The following is a 14,664-nucleotide window of genomic DNA, read 5'->3' as shown; positions in this document are numbered from 1 at the left end:
GTACTTAATGAATACAATGAGTTTCGCATAGGGCCCCGCAATAGTTAGGACCGGCCCTGCTGGTATGGCATACCTTCATATTACGGCATCAACTTTTCGTTATTTAATTCTATACTACTTCAACTATTTCAAAGACTCAAAAGCATTTGAGACTTTTATATGTCCTCTAAAAGACCAAAGACTCTCCACTTACCTCCGCTGACGTGGACGTCACATAGCGAATTTACGTTGGTACCGCTCAAAGTCACAGACGTCAAGTTACTCTCTGAGTTGTTGCAGTAAATCTCTAACGTGATGCTGTCGAGAGGTATAAACTTGATGTCAGCACACTTGACGTTGGTATTGAACTTCAAAGTTATGTCGCTTAACTTCAACACATCAGCTGAGAGCGTTCAAGCAGACATTTACATTTTACATATAAATAGACATATTAACATAGATAGATTGATAGATAGATAGAAAGATAGATAAATAGATAGATATAGATAGATAGATAGATAGATAGATAGATAGATAGATAGATAGATAGATAGATACATACATACATACATACATACATACATACATACATACATACATACATACATACATACATACATACATACATACATTCATACATACATACATACATACATACTTACATACATACATACATACATACAATGTCATACATACATACATAGATAGGCCTACATAGATAGATAGATAGAGACAGACCGATATAAGATAGATAGATAGATAGATAGATAGATAGATAGATAGATAGATAGATAGATAGATAGATAGATAGATAGATAGATAGATAGATAGATAGATAGATAGATAGATAGATAGATAGATAGATAGATAGATATTATCTAGTGATACGATGAATGCCAGCTTTGCCTTCCAATGAACTAAGGACTTCGCACTGTGGTTTTGAGTCTCCACATGTAGGTTGTTGAAAGCTAAATGAGCCCGGAATGTTCGTCTGCACACTGATGAAGCTTGTGTCAGTCGCCCGAATTTTTATGCCAGTTTATTGTCTTCAATATCCACACCAGTATTCACAGCGCGTGGTCACTTAATCGTCTAAAGTCATGTGATTACGGATCTTAGGTGGCAGGGTCCATGCTGAAGGCTTTTAAAGATGCTTTGATGGAGTCCCTGAATCGTTGTTTTTTTTTTGTCCACCTTGTACTATATTACCTTTCGATAGCTTTCCGTGAAGGAGTTTTTTTTAAGGGATGCTGGAATAGCGTAGACTGCCCATCGCAATAGAAAATTGGTGTGAAAATCTTCGCATGTATCCTACCAAATAGGCGGATGCATCACCTGGAACATAGACTACTACCAGATAGCAAATACTTTATCCGGGTTGGTCATAGTGAGCGCGGTGGTTTGAGAACCTTTAAATATTGGCAAGTTTCCTGTGTGTCTTATTCTTGTTAAGAAATAAACATAAATATATATTTTCGAATTAAATGTGTTTAAGTATGCTTGTGTTTTGAGGGATAGGTCTCGGGGAGTAAATTTGGGGGCATGTGTTTTGAGGGCGTGTGTTTTGGGGAGGGTGTTTGGCAGCGTGTGTTTGGGGGGGGGGGGGTTAGGCCATAACTTGGGGGGGGGGGGTTAAGGCGTAAAGTTGGGGGGGGGGGATCATTGGGAGGATGTGTTTTGGTGTGTGTGTTTGGGGGCATGTATTTCGGTCGTGTGTTTGGGGGCATGTATTTCGGTCGTGTGTTTGGGGGCATGTATTTCGGTCGTGTGTTTGGGGGCATACGTTTTGCGGTTGGTGTTTTGGAGTATATATTTTGGTGTTTATGGGGGCGTGTGTTTAAAGGTGGGTAATCACAATGGTAAACAAATATATTGGATGTGAAAAAAAAATAATTCCGCGCCTCTCTTTTGCTATGATTAAAACAAATGACTTACCTAAACCTGAGACTGTAAACACAGCATGGAGAAAGGTGAATCGATTGGCCACCATTGGTACTGTCACACTACTCGTGGTCTGGTCTTGGATGCAGGTTCTTACATCATTATCAGTCAGCACAGACGTGGTGCCATTCTCTTTAAAAAAAGCTATATCACCTAACAGAGACAATGATATAGGCATTATCTATCAGAAAATGTTTTAGAGGACCCCAAATGATGAAAAATCCGCCATTATTTTTTGAGTTCTGTCTGTCCGTCAGTTTCAATTAGACTTTTTAAAAAAAATTCAAAATCCAATTTAACCCTTTCTTTCCGTTCCCGTGTTAGCCTAGAATGTCGACATTGTTTTTCCCGTTTTTAGAATTAGATAGTCAATATTTTTTTTATCTTTTTTACATGAAACACTTTTTTTTTTAACTTATACAATATTTAAAGTAAAATAAAATATCAAAAGACGAAATATTAAAACTGTGTATATTTCAATACAATTTATGCTAACTGTCTTGTTATTTCAAAGAAGTATATTATTATTTTTATTATCTAATATATATATATATATATATATATATATATATATATATATATATATATATATATACAGAGAGAGAGAGAGAGAGAGAGAGATTCGGTTGTCTTTGAGTCCGCAGATTATGGAGGATTGCATTACTTCACTCGTCATCGCAAACCCAGTTGCGACCAACATATTCTGCCACATCTAGCGCAGACAAAACCAATGTCACCGGTGGATGATTTAGGCGTTGTCCACGTCTGCTCTCAGCTGAAGATTTTATTTTTGGTATCAAATGTGTTCACAAGCCTGCCAGGTGCTCTCTACTAAATCGAAACAAGTTGGCTCTTAAGCTGGTCTTTAAAGCGTCTCCGATGGACCAACTTTAAGCTTACCAAAAAAAAAAAAGAAAACCTTAGGTCAGCGGTTTCCAGCCTTTCTAGTTTCTCGACTCCTTTTTACAATCCACACTATGCCACGAGCTCCGCTAAAAATGATTTTCGTTCATAAGCCTAATTAATATGGTTATGAAATAATGATGTCTGATATGCATTGCCAAAAAAAGTATGATTAAACACGACACATATGTAAGTAATAGCGAGATCCATTAACAAATGATCAGAGTCTAAAGCGAGATCCAGATACAAATTAACCCAGTAACAAGCGACGCCATTAAAAAAAAAAAAGGTCACAGTAAAAATCAATATCCAGAGACAAAGTGATACAGTAACAAGTGAGTGAAGTGACATGCATGAATAAAGAAAATCCAGATTTCGAAGGAGGATCAATTTTAGCTTTTTTTTTTTTAAATTAAAAAATTCGCATTTTTACCTAAAATTCTTTAAATCTTACAGTTGGCAGTGTCCTCTTCATGTGCGCGTAATATTCTCCGGATTTAATACATTGCGTAAACCCAAAAAACGTAATTTGTTTTGTTACCAAAATATGCATAGGAAATTTTTTTTTAGAAGATAAATAATTTAATTTATTAGTACTCTCTTTCTTTTATAATATGACATTCGTTTAGACATTGGTATTTCTTTTTTTTAATAAATGAATTTTAAATTAAAGATTTCGAAAAAGTGTATGGCCTCCACAAAAAAAAAATCTGCCCCGGGGCCTCCACATAGGCCGACTTAAATGCGGCCCTGGAGACAGTACGTCGCAAGACCCAGGAACAAAAGGGTGCAATGCGGTCGGTTACCATGCAGGGGATCACCACATTGGATACAAAGGTGAACCTTAGGGTCCAAGAAATAGAAAAAGATGATCAATAGTATTATTATTAGATAGTTAAGAATCAGGCCGGTCTTAGGCCACTGCAACCTATGCGGTCGCAGTGGGCCCCGCGCTTTCATAGGCCCGGCGCTAATTCTATGTGCAATTATTAATTGCAAAATATATACGAAAAATTTTTGGAAATGTCCTGCACTAATTAAAATATCCTGAAAACTAATAAAAATCTCTTGAAAAATAGACAAAATTTGCGTTTGCGTGTGTCATTCATCATAGAGAACGTCATTCCTAGGCGCTATAAAAAAAGGCAATGTCAGCTTTCATGTAATAAAATGTAATGATCGAAAAATTTTCCTCATAACCGGAAGTTCCAGTACCGTAGTTACTTTTATAGTCACTTGCCATATGTTGCAAGATTCGTAAAGTAAAGTTAACTTGATCGCAATTTTGTACTTGAAAAGAATGAATAAAATGCAAAGCAGAATGTATTTTTTAATACAAAATCTAAATTTTCACTTACTATCCTTTTTATCACCTAGACTAGGCCCCGCGCAATCAGTTTCGCATAGGGCCCCGCAATTGCTAGGACCGGCCCTTTTAAGAATCTCCCTAAACAAAGAGAAGGTAAGACTGTAAGACTATTCCTCATAGAGAACGTCGTGCCATTATGCTTGATACAATGTGGCTCTTACGCCATTAAATTATTGCTTTTTATATAGCGCTACTTTCATGATTAGAGCATGCTCAGAGCGCTATGGTCCAATCTCATTTGTGGAACAGTGGTGGAGGGGGTATCTGGGAGAAGGTTTTTCCGTGCTGCCTTTAGGTGCTCAGTATACACAACTTTGCTCGAGTCGGGTGTCGAACCTCGAGCCCCCTTCAAAGGTAGCCAAGCCAAGTACTGTTGTACTTAGCCTCTCGACCACGCATCCAATTGGAGAAGGCTTAGAATATGTTAATTACCATTACCATTCCACATCAGGGTCTTATAAACAAAAGGAATAATTAAAAATCTTAAATCTAGAGCCGAAAAAGAAATTCATGCTGTGACTACGGCTGGCCTTTTAAATACTTAAGTATTGAATACAGAAGTCGAAGTGAGTCCTATATCTTATCCTTGGCTAACTTTTGTCTTGAGAAGAGGGAGAAAAGTAATACTAGAATTTACCGGCCCTAAATTATGTGTACGTGTTTGGGAGCAGGGGGGGGGGTATAAATCGGGCCGTTACAATTTAAGTCAAACGTCTATGTGAGAAACCATTACTATAAGCAATATGCAAAAAAAAAGGGGGTGAGGGGGGCTAGGGAGAAAAAAAAAGGGAGATACAAAGAGAGAAAGAGATTAGACAATAGGAGAGGGAACGAAGGACATTTGTGGGGGGGGGGGGGAGGGTACAATACGTATGGTGAAAAAAAGGGGAGAGGGTTTTAGAGAGATAGGAAAAGATAGAGAGATTGGAATAGAAGGAGAGTTAGAGAGGTAAAAGGAGAAAGAAAGAAAAATGAAGAGAAAAAAAGAGGATCGTTTCAATTCAAGTTAAAAGTCTAAATGGGAGCGTATTACGATGCGTAACGTGCAAAAAAGAGGCGAAAGGGTTCAGAGAAAATGATAGAGAGAATGAGAGAAAAAGAGAAGAAAAAAAGAAGAGAAAAGGGAAGAGAAAAAGAGATAATTAGATAAAGATATATATATATACACACACAGAGAGAGAGAGAGAGAGAGAGAAAATTAAAGTAACAAATCCTAGAATTCACAAGCTTAAAAGTATGTAAGATGGGAGTGTAATATTGAGGGCTTTGTTATTGAAAGCGTGAAAATATATTGAAACAAGATCAGCTCTGTGAGTATATATATAAATAAATATATATACATATATATCATGGGCGTAGCCAGGATTTTTTTCGGAGGGCGAAAATTTTTTTTATATGTATTTATGTGTGTGTGTGTGTACATAATCTTTATTGCATTCTGACCCTTCATTCTTTCGGAAGACGTTTATTGTGCCATAGAATAGGTTCTTCCATGAGTTAGTGGAAAAATTGTAGATTCCCCGCCAATACTATCAATGGGGTCCATTTAGCTACGCTCATAACATTTTGAGTGCGTAATTAGCTTTTTTTTTTATATTGAAGAGGTGGTTTATCGTAAATTTTGGAGGGGGGTTTAAAATCAAAATCTTCCATAACTGTGCTCTTGGAATTAGGGGATTTTCGTTAGCATTTTTTTTTTGTTTTGTTTTATAGAAGAGGGGGAGTTAACTGCGAAAACCCCAACTGGGGGTTTAAAACTCAAAACCCCTAGTAGGGGGTTTTAAGCTCAAATCCCCTGGTAGGGGTTTTTATACTCGAACCCCCCTGGTAGGGGGGTTTAAACTCAAAACCCCATTGGTTGTGCTGGGGCAAGTGATGGTTTAGTATTAAAATCTCACCTAAAAAAAACAAAATCAAAGCAAAAAATCATTCACTAAATCCGGTTCCCCCCCCCCCCTTTTCATTTGGGGGGGGGTAACCCCAACCCCCCCCGGCTACGCCCATGATATATATACAATATATATATATATATGTATATAGATAGATAAAGATATAGATAGATAGGGTCCACGAAGTAGAGAAAGTTGATAGATTGACAGATAGATAGATAGATAGATAGATAGATAGATAGATAGATAGATAGATAGATAGATAGATAGATAGATAGATAGATAGATAGATAGATAGGATAGATTAGATAATTTACTTAGACACCCTACTGTATTGACAGGCAAATCCAAAGTATCCATCTTTACAGTTAAAAGTTTCTTCACATTTTCCTGTGGTATGACACCTGTCATCTTGACAAAAGCAAAGAAAATTACAATCTGGTCCTGTCCAGTTAGTAGGGCAGTCGAAACCTTGACTTTGTACTGCGAAAATAAAAAGAAGTTTTTTGAAAACATTTTTTTAAATAAATTAAACGATACGTTCGAAATAGACTTATCAGGTCCTAATACATGTCACATCTGCAGAATGGAAAACTCCCGCATCCCTTAATGACTCCTGTATGACCGATTGGGGGAAGAAAAGTGCTCACAAGGTGGGCAAAGAAAACTCTTCAGGGACACCCTCAAAGCTTCTCTAAAAGCCCTCAGCACTGACCCAGCCACCTGAGACGGAAGCACATGATAAGGCATCATGGCGTCGCGCTGTAAAAACTGGCGCATAAATCTATCTATCTATCTATCTATCTATCTATCTGTCTATCTGTCTATCTGTCTATCTGCCTATCTGTCTGTCTGTCTGTCTGCCTGCCTGCCTGCCTGCCTGTCTGTCTGTCTGTCTGTCTGTCTGCCTGCCTGCCTGTCTGTCTGTCTGTCTGTCTGTCTGTCTGTCTGTCTATCTATCTATCTATGTATCTATCTATCTATCTATGTAGTTTTCCAGATTATATCTAGGTACTAAAATCAGACTCCTGTGCTCCTAGGTCATTGCAACATTCTTGTAAAACTTTATGATTACAATAATTACAAGATCTTTAGGGCTCAAAAGCCTGTCTGTGAAGAAACAAGTCCTTTTAAGTATAAACTGCCTTTTATAGAGCATCATTCAAACATAACATATTTACAAGGCTAACATTATCTACAGATAACCAACTCCACTAGATGACTTCCTCTCTTCTTGTTTACACACTCGTCTTCCGCAAGTCCCTTAACTCTCCGATACCCAACACTTGACCGTGTGTCACGGTTGACCACACACAGTAACCGTGTCACAACACTGTCCTTAAAGGAACAGTACCAGGAAAAAAATTAAAGGCAGACGGAGAAAGCGAAAGGAAGACACAATTAAAGAGTGGGCAGACCTGTTATTTAACAACAATAAACTAGGTTACAAAGACAGTTTGTGTGGAAACACAAACTCAAAATCGGCCCCTAAAGTGGTCCACCTACAGTCTTCACCAGGATTCGAACACGGGACTTCCGGTTCCAAGTGCTTTACCCCTTAGCCACAGCATCTCCATATATTTATTTAGCGTACAGTTATATTTTTTAAATAATAATTATTAACCTTATCCATACATTCAAAATTAATAATATGTTACATGTAATAAAGAGAAACTAAAAAAAGATTTATTCTTCTAACAAAATTAGATAAATTGGCAACAAGAAAAAAAAAATTATTGACCTACTTTAAGCTACAATTGTGTACAACAAGACTTTCCCCTCGCAAATAAAAATTAATATCTTCATTGTCATTTTTCACACAAACTAGACATACTAGCTAGATCTAGATCTAGTTTTAGATCTAAATGTAGATTTAATATCTAAGTCTAGGTCTAGAACTAGATTTAAGTCTAGATCTAAGTATAGATCTAGATCTAGAACTAGATAAAGAATATTGATATAGAATTTACTATATTTAGACTAGAACTCGTCTGAATTTACACGTTTTATCTTGCAATTACTAGACCTAGGCCAATGTTATGATCATGAATAGTAGGCCTTTTGTTACCGGATAATGGTGTACTGTGCTGTTCGTATCCGATTCATTTCTTAATGTAATACTATTGTTTACATAATAAATAAATCTGCACCCCTAAGCTGTCAGAAGATAAGTTGTTGCCTTAATAATTAGAATTTTGTTCAAATTATCAATACATTTAGAATATATATATTATAAATATATCTAGATCTGGGCTCTATTTAGTCTTATTTAGACTGTCAAATGTAGGCCCCTATAATGAGGATATGTAAAAAATGCGCGCTATAAAAGTAGTTAATTATTTGTTAAACTTATAACTAAAACGAAGTTCGTATCAAAATTATTTTTTTTAAAATCATCATTTGAATCAGAATTCTATTGAATGAGTTAGTTGATAAATAGAAAATATATTTTATAATGATCCATTGACACTTTTAACATTGACCTTATGTGCTATTTTTTTTACCAATGCGCGAATCTATGAATTAAGCTTGTGTTATTAATGATAAAGTCCATGACCCTTAAAAAAAAGCTACCTCTCCTGAAGCTTTTCATTTAAAAGTAGTGTCCGATTTTCATTTTCTCTTCTAGTTTCTGAGATCTAAACGGGACGGACGGACGGACAGACGGACGAACGGACAGACAGGCCACACAAAACTAATAGTGTATTTTCCCCTTTCGGGGGCCGCTAAAAAAGATTCTATTGAAGACAAAGACATAGAGGAATGGAGAAAACGATCAACTGACTAATAGGTAGGAGAATGTGATGGGAAAGTATCTATCTATCTATCTATCTATCTATCTATCTCTATCTCTATATGTATATATATCATGGGCGTAGCCAGGAGGGGGGGGGTTTGGGGTTCAAACCCCCCCCCCCCCCGAAATGAAATCCCCCCACCCCGGGGGAGGGGGAAATCGGAATTTAGTGATTGATTTTTTGCTTTGATTTTGTTTATTTTAGGTGATATTTTAATACTAAACCATCATTTGCCCCAGCACAACCAAAGGGGTTTTGAGTTTAAAACCCCCTACCAGGGGGTTTTGAGTTTAAAACCCCCTACCAGGGGGGTTCGAGTTTTAAAAACCCCTTCCAGGGGGGGGGGGTTCGAGTTTAAAACCCCTATCAGAGGGGTTCGAGTTTAAAAACCCCTACCAGGGGTTTTGAGTTTAAAACCCCTACCAGGGGTTTTGGGTTTTAAACCCCCTACCTGGGGTTTTTGCAGTTAACTTCCCCTCTTCTATAAAACAAAACACAAAAAATGCAAACGAAAATTCCACAATTCCAAGAGCACAGTTAAGAAAGATTTTGATTTTAAAACCCCCTCTAAAATTTACGATAAACCCCCTCTTCAACATAAAAAAAAAAACTAATTACGCACTCAAAATGTTATGAGCGTAGCTAAATGGGTTTTGACTCAGTTTTGAGTTTAAATCCTACTTCAGCGGGGTTCGAAGGTAAAAAAATACCTCTTTAATATTAAAAACAAAGCAAATTATACACTCAAAATGTTATGAGTGTAGTCAAAGGGGTTTGAGTTTAAACTTCCCTCCAGTGGAGTTTGAAGCTAAAAAGTACCTCTTCAATATAAATAAAAGCTAATTACTCACTCTTAAATCTATGAGCGTAGCACAAGGGGTTTTGAGTTGAAACCCCCCGCCAGGGGGGTTTGAGGCTAAAAAATACATCTTCAGTTAAGAAAAAAAGCAAATTACGCACTCAAAATGCTATGAGCGTTGCCAAAAGGGGTTTTGAGTTTAAATCCCCATTCAGAGGGGTTTGATGTTAAAAATACCTCTTCAATATAAAAAAAAAGCAAATTACACACTAAAATTATTTGAGCGTAGCCAATCCAATCGGGGGTTTTGAGTTTAAACCCCTCTTCTACAGATGGCTTTTTTTTTTAAGTTTAAAACCCCTCCAGATGGTTTTGAGTTTAAGATCCCCCTACAGAACATTTTGAGGTGGAAAACCCCCAACAGATTATTTTGACGATAAAACTTCTTTTTTCGATATAAAATCTAAAGCAAACTACAGTCACATAATTCCAAGAGCGTATTCAAGAGAGGTTACACATTTTTACCAGTGGCAGGGATCCATTAATAAACTGCAGTGAATAGTGTTCTGCCGAAATTGAAAAACACCAAATATGGCTCAACAAAGATGGCTAAGACAGATTTTAGGAGTCAGTTATAGAGATCGGGTCTAAATAAAGGAAATCCTATGCCGAACTGGTAGTCGACCCCTTAGTAAGATTGTGAGAGAGCGACGCATGAGGTTTGCGGGACATGTTCTCTGACAAAATAAATTACGCATAAGAAGAGTTGCAATGATATCCTAGTACAACTTGACGCCACTCATTCTTGGATGTCCTCATGGCAGGTGGGAAGAGGCTTCAGACATTACCAGTGACAGATTTTTATGGAAACAGCTTGACGGCAAATGCGCCGAACGGCGCGGGAGGGTCTAAGTCAGTAAGAATAGCACATTAGGTTTTTAAAATAAAACTTTTTAATAGCAGGAAAATGCAGTGTAGATACCTCAGAATATGCATTTTGTTGGCTTTCAATACCAGAAATACTGTTTGGCGGCGGGGCTTCGCCCCGCGCTGTGGGAGCTCCTAGCGCTCCCCCAGACCCCATTTCTATTAATGGCGGGGAATCTACAATTTTTCACTAACTCATGGAAGAACCTATTCTAGGGCAGATTAATCGTCTTCCGAAAGAATGAAGGGTCAGAATGTAATAAAGATTATATAGGCACACACACATAAATACATATAAAAAAAAAAATTCGCGGGGGGGGGGAGGAGAAAAAAATCCACCCCCCAAACCCCCCCCCACGAAAAAAATTCCTGGCTACGCCCATGATATATATATATATATATATATATATATATACATCTGTCTATCTATCTATCTATCTATCTATCTATCTATCTATCTATCTATCTATTTGTCTGTCTGTCTGTCTGTCTATCTATCTATCTATCTATCTATCTATCTATCTATCTATCTATCTATCTATTTATCTGTCTATCTATATCTATCTATCTATCTATCTATTTGTCTATCTATCTATCTATCTATCTATCTATCTATTTATCTATCTATCTATCTATTTGTCTATCTATCTATCTATCTATCTATCTATTTATCTATCTATCTATCTATCTATTTGTCTATCTATCTATCTATCTGTCTATCTATCTATCTATCTATCTATCTATCTATCTATCTATCTATCTATCTATCTATTTGTCTGTCTATCTATCTATCTATCTATCTATCTATCTATCTATCTATCTATTTGTCTATCTATCTATCTGTCTATCTATCTATCATTTATCTATCTATCAATCTATCTATCTATCTATCTATCTATTTGTCTGTCTATCTATCTATCTATCTATCTATCTATCTATCTATCTATCTATCTATCTATTTGTCTGTCTGTCTATCTATCTATCTATCTATCTATCTGTCTATCTATCTATTTGTCTGTCTGTCTATCTATCTATCTATCTATCTATCTATCTATCTATCTATCTATCTATCTATCTATCTATCTATCTATCTATCTATCTATCTATCTATCTATCTATTTGTCTATCTATCTATCTATCTATCTATCTATCTATCTATCTATCTGTCTATCTATCTATCTATCTATCTATCTATCTATCTATCTATCTATCTATCTATCTATTTGTCTATCTATCTATCTATCTATCTATCTATCTATCTATCTATCTATCTATCTATCTATCTATCTATTTGTCTATCTATCTATCTATTTATCTATCTATCTATCTATCTATCTATTTGTCTATCTATTTGTCTATCTATCTATCTATCTGTCTATCTATCTATCTATCTGTCTATCTATCTATCTATCTACCTATCTATCTATCTATCTATCTATTTGTCTGTCTGTCTATCTATCTATCTATCTATCTATCTATCTATCTATCTATCTATCTATCTATCTATCTATCTATCTGTCTATCTATCTATTTGTCTATCTATCTATCTATCTATCTGTCTATCTATCTATCTATCTATCTATCTATTTGTCTATCTATCTATCTATCTATCTATCTATCTATCTATTTCACAGTCTTTCTCTCTGTCTGTCTGTCTACACGGAAAATGGACATGACCACTTGTGGGCTTTTGCTATATTTTTGAGCGAACATTTGTTTCACGTGGAGAGACTGTAAGCAAGGTTTTCTTTCCCGCCAAATCCGCAACCCTCCCAAGGTTAGTGGTGGTGCATTGGGTAGAGGGAATTAGCGAGACTCAAGGAGTCACGTGTCACAGTTGTTACGGTAAAGAACCAATCTCTCATTCCTGACGTTTGTGTGTACAATTCTTTCCTTTTGGTCCATGGTAAACATAAGGGTCGAGATAAATTCTCATGGGTTTCAAATTGTTCTTATTTATAACTTTTGTTAGTTATTTAACTCTTTCTCTCCGAAATTATTTACCACATTCTAGTGGAGCCAACGTTGGTATCGTCAGTTAGGGGAGAAAGAGTTAATGAATCGCCATATCATATTATATTATAAACAGCTATTTGACTCCACCACAACCTGCTAACTACTCTCAAAAAGCGCAAGGGTAAAGTCTTTGACCATATCAGACGGTGCCAAGGGCTCGCAAACACCTTCCTTCAGGAAACAGTACCAGGAAAAAGAAGAGGCAGAGAAACATAAAAGAACGGACGGGCAGGTCATTGAAAGAGATTCCATCCAAGGCAAAAGACAGGAAGGAATGGAGAAAGACGATCAAAAGATCTCGTGCCTCTACGTTACAGCAGACGAAGGTTGAAGGTGAAGATGATCGTATTATATTGGCGCGTTGCAAGGGTAATTAAATCGGAGTCTCAACACTTTGTTACGATACATACAATCGTATTACGCACTTAATAATCTTGGATACAAACATTCGCATGGAACGTTCCCAGCGTCCTTAATAAGGTTTTTACATCGCTATAGACATGGTAGACGCCCAAGTGTGTGTTTAGCGATTTATTGAGTTCATGGTTGTGTTATATATTAGCCAGTTCTGCAGATTGCAATACACATTTACCTGTTACGATAGTGAAATGTAGAAACAACACACAAAGATATCTCTTCATCGTCAAACAAGTCCTGAACAAGGCTGCTGGAAACAGTTCTTGAACAAGGCTTCTATGAACTGGTCCTGATCAAGGTTACTGTTAACAAGTCATGAACAAGGCTACTTTGAACAAGTCCTGAACTGTGAAACAGTAAAGAAAAATAATTAAAAAACACTTTTTAAAAAATGTTATATTAAGTGAAATCGCATCAATTATTTTGAATCAATCATGTAATTAATTTGTAATAGATCAACACTAATAATAATAAATTTGTGCCATTGGAAATATATTGTTTTTGTTTAGTGCAACGCTCATGCCGATCACATCCTTAGTGTATTAGGGTCCCATCACAATTGTGGACCTGAGGGGGGGGGGGGAATCAGGGAGAAGGTGTTCGTGATACCTTTTCAAAAGCAACAAAAAAACATGGCTGCTCAGGTCGGAAGTAGAACAAGGGCTTCCTTAATGAGGAGCCCATTAGAAGTACTTATACCCAAAGTTCACAAGTCTTCGCCGACATTCAAACTTAAGATCACTCGGTTCGGGTGCCAAGCGATTTATCACTCGGCCACGCGCTACTTTTAAATATCATTAATATTTTTCTGCATTTTAGTTAGACATTAATTTAGTGAATGACAAACACTAGCGGATCCAGAACTTTGGAGTGGGGGGGGGGATTATTTTCCAAACCCTAATCCTAACACCCAGTAAACCCTAACCCTAAGCTTAAACGGCTTACAAAAATATATATTAAAATTAAAAGTAAATCAGTGTTTCTAAACCTTCGGAGAAAACACACACACACACACACAAACACACACAAAAACTGTTATGTTGAGGCCTTTCTCTTGACAGATAGGGGTCTTGGGGAGCGCTGTAAGCTAAAAGCGTTTTCTTGCATTCTTCACTGCAGAAACGCAATCTCCTGACATCTACAGCTCATTATTCATCCTATTAAAAAAGGGACCTTTTGAATAATTTCTTTTACTTGAAAGATATTCTAATATGAATTTACAGACCCTTTCTACATTGCTAATACAACCGATTAGCTCCTTGAAAAGATGAGATACCCCACATATTTAGATTAAGGCTTTGATTATCGCCGCAGAAAAGAAAATATTCGAAAAATTTATTTTCTTTTAAAGCTCTATTGTAAGTAATACATTTTGTTCAATATGCATCTTTGTAACTTTGTTCTGTTACAGAACTATATTTTAAAGCTCTAAACAAAAAATTTCGTAAGTGGGAGGAGAAATTAAGTGGACCAATTAGATTCTACTCTAATTTTTTTTTGCATTTTAAGGATTCAAGTATATATTGTCATTTATAGTCCCAAATTTGTCGCCACACTTTCATGGAGGTCCTCAGAGCAGGTGGGAAGAGGCTTCAGTCATTGCCAGTGACAGATTTTTGTGAAAGC

General features: G+C 36.5%; 1 protein-coding gene across 1 annotated transcript in view; it reads right to left on the bottom strand.

Moving 5' to 3' along the window:
• The window catches only part of LOC106057247 (uncharacterized), a 52,653-nt gene extending 39,274 nt beyond the window's left edge, over positions 1-13,379 (bottom strand). The window contains exons 1-4 of the mRNA XM_013214362.2: positions 13,214-13,379; positions 6,412-6,564; positions 1,915-2,073; positions 194-382 (exon numbers count right to left, since the gene is read on the bottom strand). Coding sequence (XP_013069816.2) covers positions 194-382; positions 1,915-2,073; positions 6,412-6,564; positions 13,214-13,262 — 550 coding nt within the window. The 5' untranslated portion in view covers positions 13,263-13,379. The remainder of the gene's footprint in view (positions 1-193; positions 383-1,914; positions 2,074-6,411; positions 6,565-13,213) is intronic.
• Positions 13,380-14,664: the final 1,285 nt, after the last annotated feature.

Source organism: Biomphalaria glabrata, chromosome 16, assembly GCF_947242115.1.
Source record: "Biomphalaria glabrata chromosome 16, xgBioGlab47.1, whole genome shotgun sequence".
NCBI lineage: Eukaryota > Metazoa > Mollusca > Gastropoda > Planorbidae > Biomphalaria > Biomphalaria glabrata.
The sequence above is the reverse complement of the archived record's forward strand: the minus strand, read 5'-3'. Positions and strand labels throughout refer to the sequence as shown.